Below are 12,315 nucleotides of genomic sequence, written 5' to 3'. Positions count from 1 at the left end.
ATTGAAATCCTGATCATTCTTTTCATGACAACCTTCTCTTTGAGCCTCAACTTTCATACCCTACATTTACGGTATTAGAGTTTCCTTGGGAAAATAAATAAGATAATGAAAGGGAAAGGGCCTATCATAGAGTAAAGCAAATATTAGGTAAACTATACATTTCATTCAAGTAACCACTTCATGCCCTAACCGGTTTGGCTCAGTGGATAGAGCGTCGGCCTGCAGACTGAAGGGTCCCAGGTTCGATTCCGGTCAAGGGCATGTACCTGGGTTGCGGGCACATCCCCAGTAGGGGGCGTGCAGGAGGCAGCTGATCGATGTCTCTCTCTCATCGATGTTTCTAACTCTCTATCCCGCTCTCTTCCTCTCTGTAAAAAATCAATAAAATATATATTTTTTTAAAAAAGTAACCACTTCATGGTGTCCTCAACTGTTCAAAGTCCACGTATTCTTAAGTTCTTTTAGAGCCAGAGGACCCTGCACATGGAAATACTTCACTAATGTTATAAATTAACCAGATATAGAGTAATTTTTATTGGAATTTATCTATATGAAGACTAGGACCTCTTTGGAGTTGGGCAGGGGTTATCTTTTTCCCAGCACCTATAAGTACTTAGAAGAAGGTAGAAGCTCAAAGCACGGAGTTGTGCCTGGCTGGCATGGTTCAAGATTGAGCATCGACCTATGAACCAGGAGGTCACGGGGTTCAATTCTTGGTCAAGGTACATGTCCAGGTTGCCGGCTCGATCCCCAGTGTGTGGCGTGCAGGAGGCAGCTGATCAATGATTCTGTCTCATCATTGATGTTCCTATCTCTCTCTCCCTCTCCCTTCCTCTCTGAAATCTATATATATTTAAAAGCACAGGGTTGTAAAGATTGCATGTAGCATGTGCTAGGCATGTCATAAGTGCCCAATAAGTATTATGCATTGTGGTTATTGTTATTTTTGTTTCTTTTGCATAAGAGAAGGAAGTGAGAGGGGAAACAAATAAGGGACATTGGGAAAAGAAATGTTATGGGCTGATATTTATGTCCCCCAAAATTCATATGTTGAAATCTAATTCCCCATGTGATGGTATTAGAAGATAGACTTTTGGAAGGTAATTAGGTCATGAAGGTGAAGCCCACATGAGTAGGATTAGTGCCCTTGTAAAAAGAAACCACGGAGCTAGTTTGCTCTCTTTCTTCCAGGTGAGAATACAATGAGAAGACAGATATCTACAAACTGGAAGTGGGTCCTCAACAGAACCCAGCCATGCTGGAACCCTGACCTTGGACTTACAGCTTCTAGAACTGTGAGAAATAAATTTATGTTTACAAGCCACCCAGTATACAGTACTTTGCTATAGCAGCCAGAACTAAGACAAGAAAGAACATGCGATGCACCATCTTTGAACAGGGGTGGAAAATCATTCAGGACAGGAAAGAGTATAGTTGCTGATGTGAAGAATTCTTTTATAGTGTTTCTTGTTGTTGTTGTTAATCCTTACCCAATGATATTTTTCCACTGATTTTTAGAGAGAGTGGACGGGAAGGAGAAAGACAAAGAGAGAAGCATCAATGTGAGAGAGACACGTCGATTGGTTGCCTCCTGCATGTGCCCCAACCATGGCCAGGGACCTGCAATTCAGATACATGCCCTTGACCAGGAATCAAACCTGGGACCCTTCAGTCTACAGGCTTACCTATCCACTGAGCCAAACCGGCTTAGGCCTTTTATAGTGTTTCTTAGCAACAAATGAAAGGTAAGAAAATAAATCCCTAGAGCAGAGAGAACAAAAGCTTAGCCCTGTATTGCATGGGGCAGGAAGGTACAAGGAGAAGAAAGAAGGGGTTGTCCAGGACAAAAGGAGAGCAGTGTACTCCCTGGGTACCTCCTCCATGTCATGAGTGGAGGTGGCCGTGGGCTCAAAGCTCATTGCCTGAGTCAAGAAACAAATCCCAACTTCATCAAGTCTCTCTAATCCAATGCTGTGAGGCCATGGGCTCCTTGAAACAAGTGACCGTGGCTGGTTATCTCCATGGTAACAGCTCACATCCCAAACTGTTCCTTCCTGTGTGGAAGGAAACACTTCAGAAACAGGGAAAAGCAGAAGTAAACAGTGGTTTTCTCTCTTATGACCCTTCTCCTTTGGCAAATCATGTCCTTTCCCTAAACATCACAGGAAACCATTCACAGAAAAAGAGATTTCAGTGACTTTATTTGCAGACAGGTGCCCAGGACACATTTTACAAAGTAGAAGCATGACGCTGCTTTTCTTTCAGGTTCAAGCGGAGCTCAATATCTCTCAGTGTTTCACCATTCTTCTAATTAACAGGTCCCAGGAGAGGAAGCCCAGCATGTCCTCTCATTGTGAGCTACAGAGCAACACAATAGCAGAGTTAGTCTAGAAAGCTAGAAGAGCAGGGCTGGGCCTCCCTAAACCCCCTTTACACCCTTCCCAAGGTCCAGTGTTTGCTGACCCACACTCCTGGTCAGTCAGCTGATACGTCTCCCTCCAGCCCTATTGGCCGCCGCTGACCTTGACCCATGATATTCCATGTGATTTTCTCCAGCAGGGTACCCAGATTTGGGGTAAGGCAATTGAGCACATTTTGCTCTGTCTAAACCTGGAGTATCAGTTGCATTGCAAGCTCAATGTTCTGTCTGTTTCACAACGTCTAGGACCAGAGCAGCGTTTTATAGGATGATAAATGACCCTTCTTCAGCTGAACCCTGGAAGTGCATGCCTGACCGCAAAACCCTCCAATTGCAGCTCTCAAATGTACCACAGGATCTACTCTCCAACCAGAGTCATGAGCCAAGAGCATTCATTCCTTGGCCCAACTTCAGCCTTTCCCAGTAATTATGATCCCAGATTCTGTCCCTGAAAGTTTTCTCTACAGCATCCCTGTCTGACTTTGACGTACAAAGGTGTAATTGGAACAGCATGGATGATCCATTTACCTCACCCCTAACATTTAAGTGCTTTAAAATATGTTTCTAATATCCTAGGTACATGGAGCCAAATTCCCTTCTCTGTTTTTCACATGCATGAGTAAATCCACACAAATTAAACCCCTTGGGCCTTAGGTTCTGCTTAGAAGTTGTGTGTGTGTGTGTGTGTGTGTGTGTGTGTGTGTGTGTGTGTTTAAAGAAAATAAATATGCCATTAAAACAACATAGTGTACTCTGCATATTTTTAGGACAATTAGAGTTTAGAATTCCCTCTTCTTCCGCCCATGGTAATAATGCTTTCCTTAACTATTTCCTTACCAAGAATGACATTAAGCTGGGATAAATGGAAGGGCTTTCTTGTCTTTTAAATTGATCTTTTCATCTTACATTGTCAAAGTAGCAACTGATGGATGAAGATCCTTGAAGTGTTTTGGGAAGGATCTGGGCTGCCCTGTAACGTTCACCAGATAAATCCTTCAGGGAGACAGTTATTTGTGCACCTAATGGAAACATTTACTTGAAACAGAAAAGCCAAACTCACGGGACACAGAGAAACATAAAAGTAAGGATGTTCTGTATCCTCTGCTTGATTCAAAATGGGTCCCTGGCTTGGGTCATTTTTCTTTAGCACCTCTGGCTGTGTAAATAAAGTAATAAAATCTGTGGGCTAGAGCTACAGCCAGACCAGGTGTGAAGACCTTAGAACATCAGTCTTCGTGCAGAGGTGACTGGGAATAAAGGAGGTGCCATCTAAATACCAGTGAGTTTGTGCTCCAGTATTTTCCTAAGTGTGCGTTGCTGTACATACAGGAACTCCCTGCCCATCAGACTTTGCTGCTGTTGGTCCTATGTGGATAATATCTGCCAAGCCAACATTCAAAGCAAACGTGTTCTTGCAACCAAATTTGGAGCAACATCTTGGTAGCAGTTGTACGTTCAAGTTCAAAGGCCCCCATGGCCATCAAATTTAAAGAGAAATTGATGTAAAACTATCTGCAACTTGTTTTTCATTCATTGCAAAGCATGTCACAAGATGGAACTGCCTAGCCCTGTTCAGTCCATGATTCAGACAGAAATAAAATATGTCTTCATGGGAGTCTAACTTGGAAAATGACCCGGATCCAGAGACAGCTGGGAGAATGTGCCTGGGATGTCTTAGGAACTAGGAATTATGTTGCAGAATCAAAGAAAGAACTCAGAACTTCCTCAGGGAAATGTGTTTGTTTATTTAAATTAAAAAATATAGTGAAAATGACAAACTGTTAAATACAGAAGACAATTTTATACAACTTAATAGAATAAGAAGGAAGTATATACATCACTATTTTAATAGGCGCAGCTAGATTTGCACCAAACTTCAGGATGAAGCAATGGAAAATGTGACCACGCACATGTCCGTCGCAGTAAAGTTTCAGAATTCAAGTGATTCCAGGCAAGGGGCCAATTTAACTTGGCTTCTTTCACCTTAAACAGCCCCCTTTGGAGTAAATCCACATTTTGAATTTTAAAGTGAACAGAGGCCCCTTTCCCCCCCAAACATAAATTTCCTCTAGCACTGTATTAAGGCGAGCTGATAAACCAGCTCCTACTCTGTTAACCCTTCCATGGGGACAGTAGTTATTGCTGTCTCTAACCCAGGGAGAGTATGTTTCTTTTAATTTAAAAAAAAAATTTTTTTTTGTTTTTACTAGAATTAAATTTGACCTTTTGGTGTGTTTCTCTTCCTTCTCATATTCAAGGGCCCAGAGGGTCTGCTGCAAAGCTATCGACCACAGGAATACCCGGAGATGTTGGAAAGCATTCCTGAGTGTTTCCTTTGGGTTTCTCGTTCCCTCCGCTGGAGGGTTAACATTCCAGCACCCAGAGAACTTTGCAGAGTGAAATGTGGCGTCTGCCTCTTTGGTTCACTGCTGGGAAAAACGACAGCCTGGATGAGTGGGTGATTCTCCCTGAACTTCCCAGTTCCTTGTCTTCCTAGTCTCCAAATGCTCCTTTAAATAAGCAAATCCTTTTGCAGACTAACTGGCCAAGGGGAAAATATCTGGTCCAAGCTTCCTCACACCAGGTCATGCAGGATTTAACACAGAGTCTTAAAACCTAAAGACATCCTCCCAGCCCCCTGGGGATGCAGACCATCAGGAGTCTCATGCAGGCGGTAAGCCTCTTGATGACGTGCCCAGGACCACACAGCAAACCAGTGTCAGGGCTCAGGGGTCAGGGAACAGAACGTGGACCCCAGCTTTGTGTGATATCTGCCTGAGTATGCCCTTCTCGGTCTCGGCTACGTGACGAAAGGCCGTATCACCGAGGCCCACCTTATGTCCTCTCCCAGCTCAGAAAATTAGGCTGAGAGTTGAGCAGCAGTAGAGCTAAGGGTTGGCTTCATTCAACCCCATCAGTACCCTTTCTGGAAAGATCAGGAGGAGTCCCCTGCACAGCCATTAGGATTGCAGGTTAGATTCTGGAGAGCTCTTCCAACCGAAAAAACTTCATGCCAGCTGCATGGTCCCAGGTCAGAGTTCAAGGTTGTGGGTTGCAGAAAGGGTCATGCCTTATAATCCCAGCCAATGTTAACAATTTTAAAGGTTGCCCTCTTTTACCCTTATGATATGCAAATGAGCTGAGTTCAGATCTCCAGCTTTCTCCCATGGAAAGTCCTCCTTTAAATGTCACCCTCCCAACCCAAAAGGCCAGAAGCACTGTTACTGGTGAACGAATGCCACAGGTACACCACAGAGGTACTTACAGCCAATCAGATCGAGAACGACAAAGCTCTAGGCAAATCAATAAATCAAAACTAGTGTCCCAGCATGTCCTGGGCATTTGGCAGCCCTAGGAATGGGCAGAGGTTGCCGGAGTTAGCCAGGGCATCCAGTGAGAAAACACGAGCAAGCACATGGACCTGCCAGATTCTGACCAGGAACCCGAGCCCCAGGCCCCAAGTAACTGTGCACACTGCACGTCTTCAGGGCTTTGGCTGTGGCGGTTCGCACCACAGGCACAGCACGGACTCCTGGCTGCCGCTGGCTCCGGCTGTGCATGGGCCCCCACCATCCCCACGCAGGGGCCTGCCGAGGGTCTCTTCAAAGAGGCAGCCTCACTGCAAAAGTGAAACCAGACACGAAAAGCGTCCTTCCTCTCTGCTGACGGGGCCACCTCCGGAAGCCCTGGGGGTGCTAGGAATTCTGATGGATGTTCTCTGAGGACCCCTCGCTGCTTTCGTTCAGGGGCGTCTCCGTCTCCGAGTTCTCCCCCAGCTCATCGTCGGCCCCCTCCTCCTGGATGGTGAGGTGCACGTCGGGCGAGGAGGACTCTGAGCTCACGCTGTCCCCTTCCATGGAGCAGAGGGTGCAGGACAGCGCGGGCGCCACGCTCTCCTGCAGCATGTTCAGCATCACCGGCACCTGCACCGACCGCAGCCCCGACATCATGGGCAGGGGCTTCATGGCCTCGCCCCACAGCCTCTCCTCGTCTTTGTACAGCAGCAGGAGGCTGGCCTTCTTCTCCCGCCGCTTGGATTTCATGTAGCCCAGCATGATTCCAATCAAGAAAATACCGTAGAAGGACATGACCACCAGGATGTAGAAGTATTCGTTCCCATTGCCGCCGCTGCTGCTGCTGCTGCTGGGGACATGGGCCTCGAGGGGGGTGCCGGGGAGCGCGGTGCTGGGGTGCGTGCTGTTCAGAGGCTCCATCCTCAGCATTGAAGCGCTGCTCGCTCGGCCAGGGTCTGGGGAGAAACCTGCAGGTTAGCACTCTCCCACGGCCCAAGGGGCAGAGGAGGGCAGCAGAGGTTTGTGGGATTGCACTATCGAAACAGCTTATACAGGCATGAAGGCGCTGCGGAAAGTAAGCGGTCCCACCTAACAGTTCGCAGGGGCTGGAGTGCATGGGGGAGAAGGCAGGGAGGTGGGGGGACATAAGAAGGACTTCCATTACTTAGTCTCTACGTGTCCATCATATTTGCAATTTGTAGAGTGAGCGTCTAAAAATCATCACTTTTACCATTTTAAAAACCCAAGGGGGGAGTCATTGTAAGACAAGGGAGCACAGACAACATAACTAACATTGTAACCACTGGGAACGTTTTGGTTTTTTTTAACTGACTGAGCAGAAAAGAGAAAGTTTACATTTTGCTTCTCCAACTTAAAACTATTTTTAATTCAAAACAAAGTTTTCTTGGGAACAAAACAAAAATAAAAGGCAAGGAAAACTTCACCTATTAACTGGTAGAAATAGCCTTTCAAATGTGTCTGAAGCCCAGGAGCATCACTAACTTACCAAAGGCTGGCAAATTCGTCCAAAGTCCTGAATTGCTAAATGGCCAAGTCCAAGGGCGTCCTCCTCGCAGCAGGCTGAGCCTCTGACAGCTCAGCTCCGCGGCTGCCCTGGGGATATATAGTCAAGAAATGCATCGTCACGTGTTCCGGGAGGGAAATTTACAACAGAGGTTGTCTGGCAGAGAGAACAGTGAACTCCAAGCCCTGCAGCTCAGCTCACTGTCTGTGAAGCCTGGAGCCGGCGGATGGCTCCTTGCTCCCAGCCCGGAGCCAGCATGTTCACGTGGCCACGAAAATGAATCCGAAGAGGAGAAAAGAGTATCCCCAAAGTCCACTCTCACTGACAATTACCTCGTGTCTCATCTCCCTCTTGGGGAAGAGCCCCGTTGCCATCTGCAGGCTTTCAGACACAAAGACCATCATCTGGATAAAAGGCAGTTGGAAGCAAGTGCAGGATTTCCTGTCAAGAAACTAGGGCTTAAGTCTCTGTTCTTCCAGTAACTATGCAAATTTTTTAAATCTTCACTGAACCTTCCCACACCTCCCATTCCTGGTGTGTAAAATGGTTGGACCTGGGGGGCTTCAACACATAGAATTATGTGACCTGTCAGCTTACCCATGCTGAGGTTTAAGGCTGGCTGGTGCAGGTTAGCCCTTTAAAAACACAGAGAGCTTCTACCTGTCTTCCGCAGCAAGCTAGTTAATCTATTTTTTTATAAATTTATATATATATATGATGAGATTCTTTTCAATAGTCTGCGTGAAGTGCAAGCGGGTTACTGTGAAGAGACTGTGGTAGGATTCACTCCAGCTCTGCGGGCACAGCTGCTCTTGGCTGCCTCACACTGAGACCATTCACACATCTCTCTGCCTCCCCCACAGGTCACAGGAGGAGCGGGCATCCTTCTGGTGAGGAACTGAGCACAGTTCGCGCTTTGAAAACCTATGTAGACCTGTGTGGAAAGGACTGCTGAGATCAAAATTGGAAAAGGAATTGAAGACTTTGATGTCAGTCCATCTGCTTCCCGGGATGTTTATTCTGAGAGCCTTTCATTCAAGTTGGAGTAAACTGGGAGGATGGCTCTGCCCCAGTTGCCTGTGGCCCATAAACTGCAGTCAGACGGTCTTGGGGAATCCGTTCTAGAAAAAGCATCTCTCGTGGTTCAGCTGCTGTTACATGAAACTGCGTGGAAGCCTGGTGACGTCCCTCTGCCCCAGCTGGAACACATGCAGCCCTGGGACTTCCAGTGCTACTATCTGAACCCACCTGGGTCAGCACCTGGCCCGAGTTTTTAGGGCACCTGTGCAAACAGCGGGATGATGAGCACATGCTGATCCACTCGCCTACAGTTTGGGCTGTGCTCACCCTCAAATCCCCAGCTGACTCTGAGGTATCAACTGCTGACAACCCAACACTGAGACCATCCACACACTGCAACGTTGCTTACCAATAAAGACATCCTCACGGTTATATTAATATTTTTAAAATGCCACAGCTACCTTGGCAAAGGTAGACATGACCTTTCCAATCTGTATTCATCTTAAGTGTCTGAGGACCTCCAGCTTCAGCTATGCATACGTGGTTTGTCAAGGACAGCAGAAAAGAGAGATCTAGCCCTAACTGGTTTGGCTCAGTGGATAGAGCGTTGGCCTGTGGACTGAAAGGTCCCAGGTTCGATTCTGGTCAAGGGCATGTACCTTGGTTGCAGGCACATCCCCAGTAGGAGGTGTGCAGGAGGCAGCTGATCAATGTTTCTAACTCTCTATCCCTTTCCCTTCCTCTCTGTAAAAAAGCAATAAAATATATTTAAAAAAAAAAAAAAGAAAAGAAAAGAGAGATCTATGAGCAGGATGCCCATTGATGCCAATATTGTTGATTATGTACCTGGGGACATATGAGATTCATAATCACCCAGGGATGATCAAACACTGCAAATGGAAGCCTATGGGAAGCAGAGAGAGGAGGTGGGGGAAGGGCTTTCCAGAATTAAGGAGCAAGGAAGTATAAAGCTTGATGCCAGGAAGCCAAACAGAGGCTGAATTTTCAAAGATAAATCTCCTAAATTGAGCCAACAGTCCCAAGACAGTAAAACCATGACAAGACATGGATGAATCCAGAATGAATTCCAAAGGACAAAGCACTTCAGGGACATGGGAAGAACAAAATCCATTGCAGGTATCAGGGAAGGAACGGCCCAAATGAAACTCGGCTGGCTGCCTGGATGGTGACCCTGCTTCCTCCCAGACCAGCCGTGGGCAAACTATGGCCCGAGGGCCAGATCCGGCTGTTCTATCCGGTTCTCTTGCTCTCCCCTCCACTCCTTTACTTTGAATTTATATTAGTTCACACAAACACTCCATCCATGCTTTTGTTTCGGCCCTCCGGTCCAGTTTAAGAACCCATTGTGGCCCTCGAGTCAAAAAGTTTGCCCACCCCTGTCCCAGACTCTGTGCTGACTCACCGACAGTTAAATGCAGTGATGCAAGCACAGCACTTAGGGCCATATCTTGCAGTATGTGTATGTTCATCTGTGCTCTTTGTTGTCACTGTTGAGAGTGTCCTATTGCTACCAAGGACTTCAAGTTGCTTCCTGTTGGACATGTGCCTGCCTCCAGATTTTTCATTGTTGTTCTTTTTTCTTTTGCCAAGAATGGAATTGAAGGTGTGGGGCTTGAAATGTCATAACGCCTACCCCAATCTTCTCTCCAGCCCTCAATCATAACAGTATTATGAGAAGTATGGTAGGGAATACTGGCCTAAATAGTGAGGGAGGAGGATGGGGGCACACAAGAATTATTAATTACATCTCTGTGCCACAGTTACAGGAGACAGCAATGTTAAAGAAATAGATGCACTTTACAAATACTTTCTCCTAGTCTGTGGCTTGCATTTTCATTTTCTTAACAGTGTCTTTTGAAAAGCAAATGTTTCTTTATGCTGTTGAAGTCCAATTTATCAGAAATTGTTATGGTTTGTGCTTTTGGTATCCTAAGAAATTTTTGTCTAACCCAAGGTCACAAAGATTTTGTCCTATTATTCTCCTAGATGTTTTATAGCTTCAGCTCATACAATTAGGTTTTTAATACATTTCAAGTTATTTTTGTATATGATGCAAGGCATGGGGTCAAGGTTCATTTATTTGTTACATGTGGACATCCAATTGTCCCAGCACCTTTTGTTGAAAAAACTGTCCTTGTTTCATTGAATAATCTTGGAATATTTGCAAAATCAATTACCCACATATGTGCAGTTCTATTCTGAGATTATTATTCTGTTCTGTGGACATATCTGTCTATCTGTGTATCAGGGTCAGGCTTTTGAAAAGTTCATTTTGAACTGGCATTTTAAGGGAGTGTGCGATATGCTGCAGTCCAGACCTAACTGGGTGTCTATTATGTAGCAAGAGGCTTTGCTTACTTCAATATTTTGAGGTCAGTATTATAACCATTCTATAGATAAAGAAACTGAAGGCCAAAGAGGCTAAGCAAGTGGCTTAAAGCCATGCCGTTTGTAGTAGAGTAAGGATTTGACCTCAGGTCTGTACAATTCCAGGCCTCATTCTCATTCCACCACCTTTTGTCCCACTCAATAGGAACCAGCGAACTGGGAAGGAATAGGACATAAAAGATGGGTATTTTTCCTACTTCCTTTGAGTCTTCACAAAGAATGTATTTTTTAAGTACATTCCTAAATGGCCAGTTATTCAAACATAAATGCAAACATGCAATTACAAATTGTTTCTTCTGAATTCGTGCTATCTTAAATACTGGAGGCTGCACCAACCTTAGTATGTTCTAGAAGGTATCTGTGAAGTAGTAATACTTTTGTCCTATATTCATATTTTTCATAGTAAATCAATTCCCTTTTGTTTATATAAACAGCTGATTTCTGGTCCTGTTTTGATTTCATTTTTTTCCCCTACTTAATCCTGACGCACAACTTTCTCCAGAACGTTGAGTGTTTTAGTTTCCTGGTAATGTCATTTTCACCAGATGACCTGGATTCCCTGGCCACACATTTCTGCAATTATGTTAGCAGCTTCTGTGACTAAACAAAATCCATGCTGGGATAACAGCACACTGGCGAATCTCATCAGATTGAACATAAATCTGGAGTCCGCAGATCTGACCCAGCTCGGCCTCACCCGTGCTACGTGACTGGCTGAGTTGCATAATCTCTCTGTGTTTCAGGCATGTCAAGAGTAGGATAATTAATTGTCTCAAGATACTCAGAATGTCCCATAATCCACGAGGTTATCCCTTCCCTGCAGAGAAAGCAAGGAATAGAGCAAAACAAGATGTGGGAGAGCCAGGCTGCAGGGCTGGCAGAGGGTGTGAAATGTGCCCTCGATGCCCAGCCGGGGCTTTGTTTTTCCCAGACACCCTTTCTGAAAAGTCGTGTCTGGGAACTCTTTCTGTGCTCATCCCTTCTAATACCCTGAGTCACCCTTCCTCAACTCATGCTTGCTAGCATTCCTAGCACTTGGAATAAAACAGGACTAGGTGTTTTATACTGTGTAACAAGACCCACAGACCCTCCTATAACACCGGCCATGTGGCTCTAGGCAGGTTCTGCCTGGACATCATCCAAAATTGGCTGGACTGGAAGACCCAGAACTTCTGAAATTTAAAGTGCCTGGTAAAGTTGCCATTAACTGATCTTTGTTATTTACTATTCAAACATGTTTTTCACCTGATATTTATTTAACAAATACTTCTGTGATGCCTAAAGTGTCTCGGGAACTATTCAAAGCACTTTATACATTTTTATCTTATTTAATCTTTTTAAAAACCCTATGAGGTTGCCTCTATTATCATCCCTATTATGCAGGTAAGGAAACTGAGGTACAGAATGCTTGGAGTATCCTACCCTAGATCACACGGCTAGTACATGGCTGAGCAGGCATTATCTGGGATTTTGATCCCAGAGTGTTTGTATCTAAGTACTACACCATGTGGTCTCTTCTAAGTATGGAATGTTTCTAGAGACTAAGTGTCCCCTGCAGCCTGCAACCTGCTGGACACAGAGGACTGAGGTCATACCCAACCCTAGAAAAATCTGAAGGGTGAGAGACTGGGTCCAGCCCCAGCTCTCGA

General features: G+C 45.4%; 1 protein-coding gene across 1 annotated transcript; it reads right to left on the bottom strand.

Annotated features, from left to right (window-relative positions):
- Positions 1-4,148: 4,148 nt before the first annotated feature.
- Positions 4,149-7,296, bottom strand: KCNE4 (potassium voltage-gated channel subfamily E regulatory subunit 4). The gene is made up of 2 exons (XM_080668637.1): positions 7,220-7,296; positions 4,149-6,668 (listed from the first exon to the last, which is right to left on the bottom strand). Exon 2 carries the CDS (start codon positions 6,640-6,642, stop codon positions 6,115-6,117), a length of 528 nt encoding a protein of 175 aa, XP_080524763.1. The 5' UTR covers positions 6,643-6,668; positions 7,220-7,296; the 3' UTR covers positions 4,149-6,114.
- Between the last annotated feature and the right edge of the window lie 5,019 nt (positions 7,297-12,315).

The sequence above is a fragment of the Plecotus auritus genome (assembly GCF_963455305.1).
Source record: "Plecotus auritus genome assembly, chromosome: 5".
Lineage (NCBI taxonomy): Eukaryota > Metazoa > Chordata > Mammalia > Chiroptera > Vespertilionidae > Plecotus > Plecotus auritus.
This window is presented reverse-complemented; position numbering and strand designations above follow the sequence as displayed.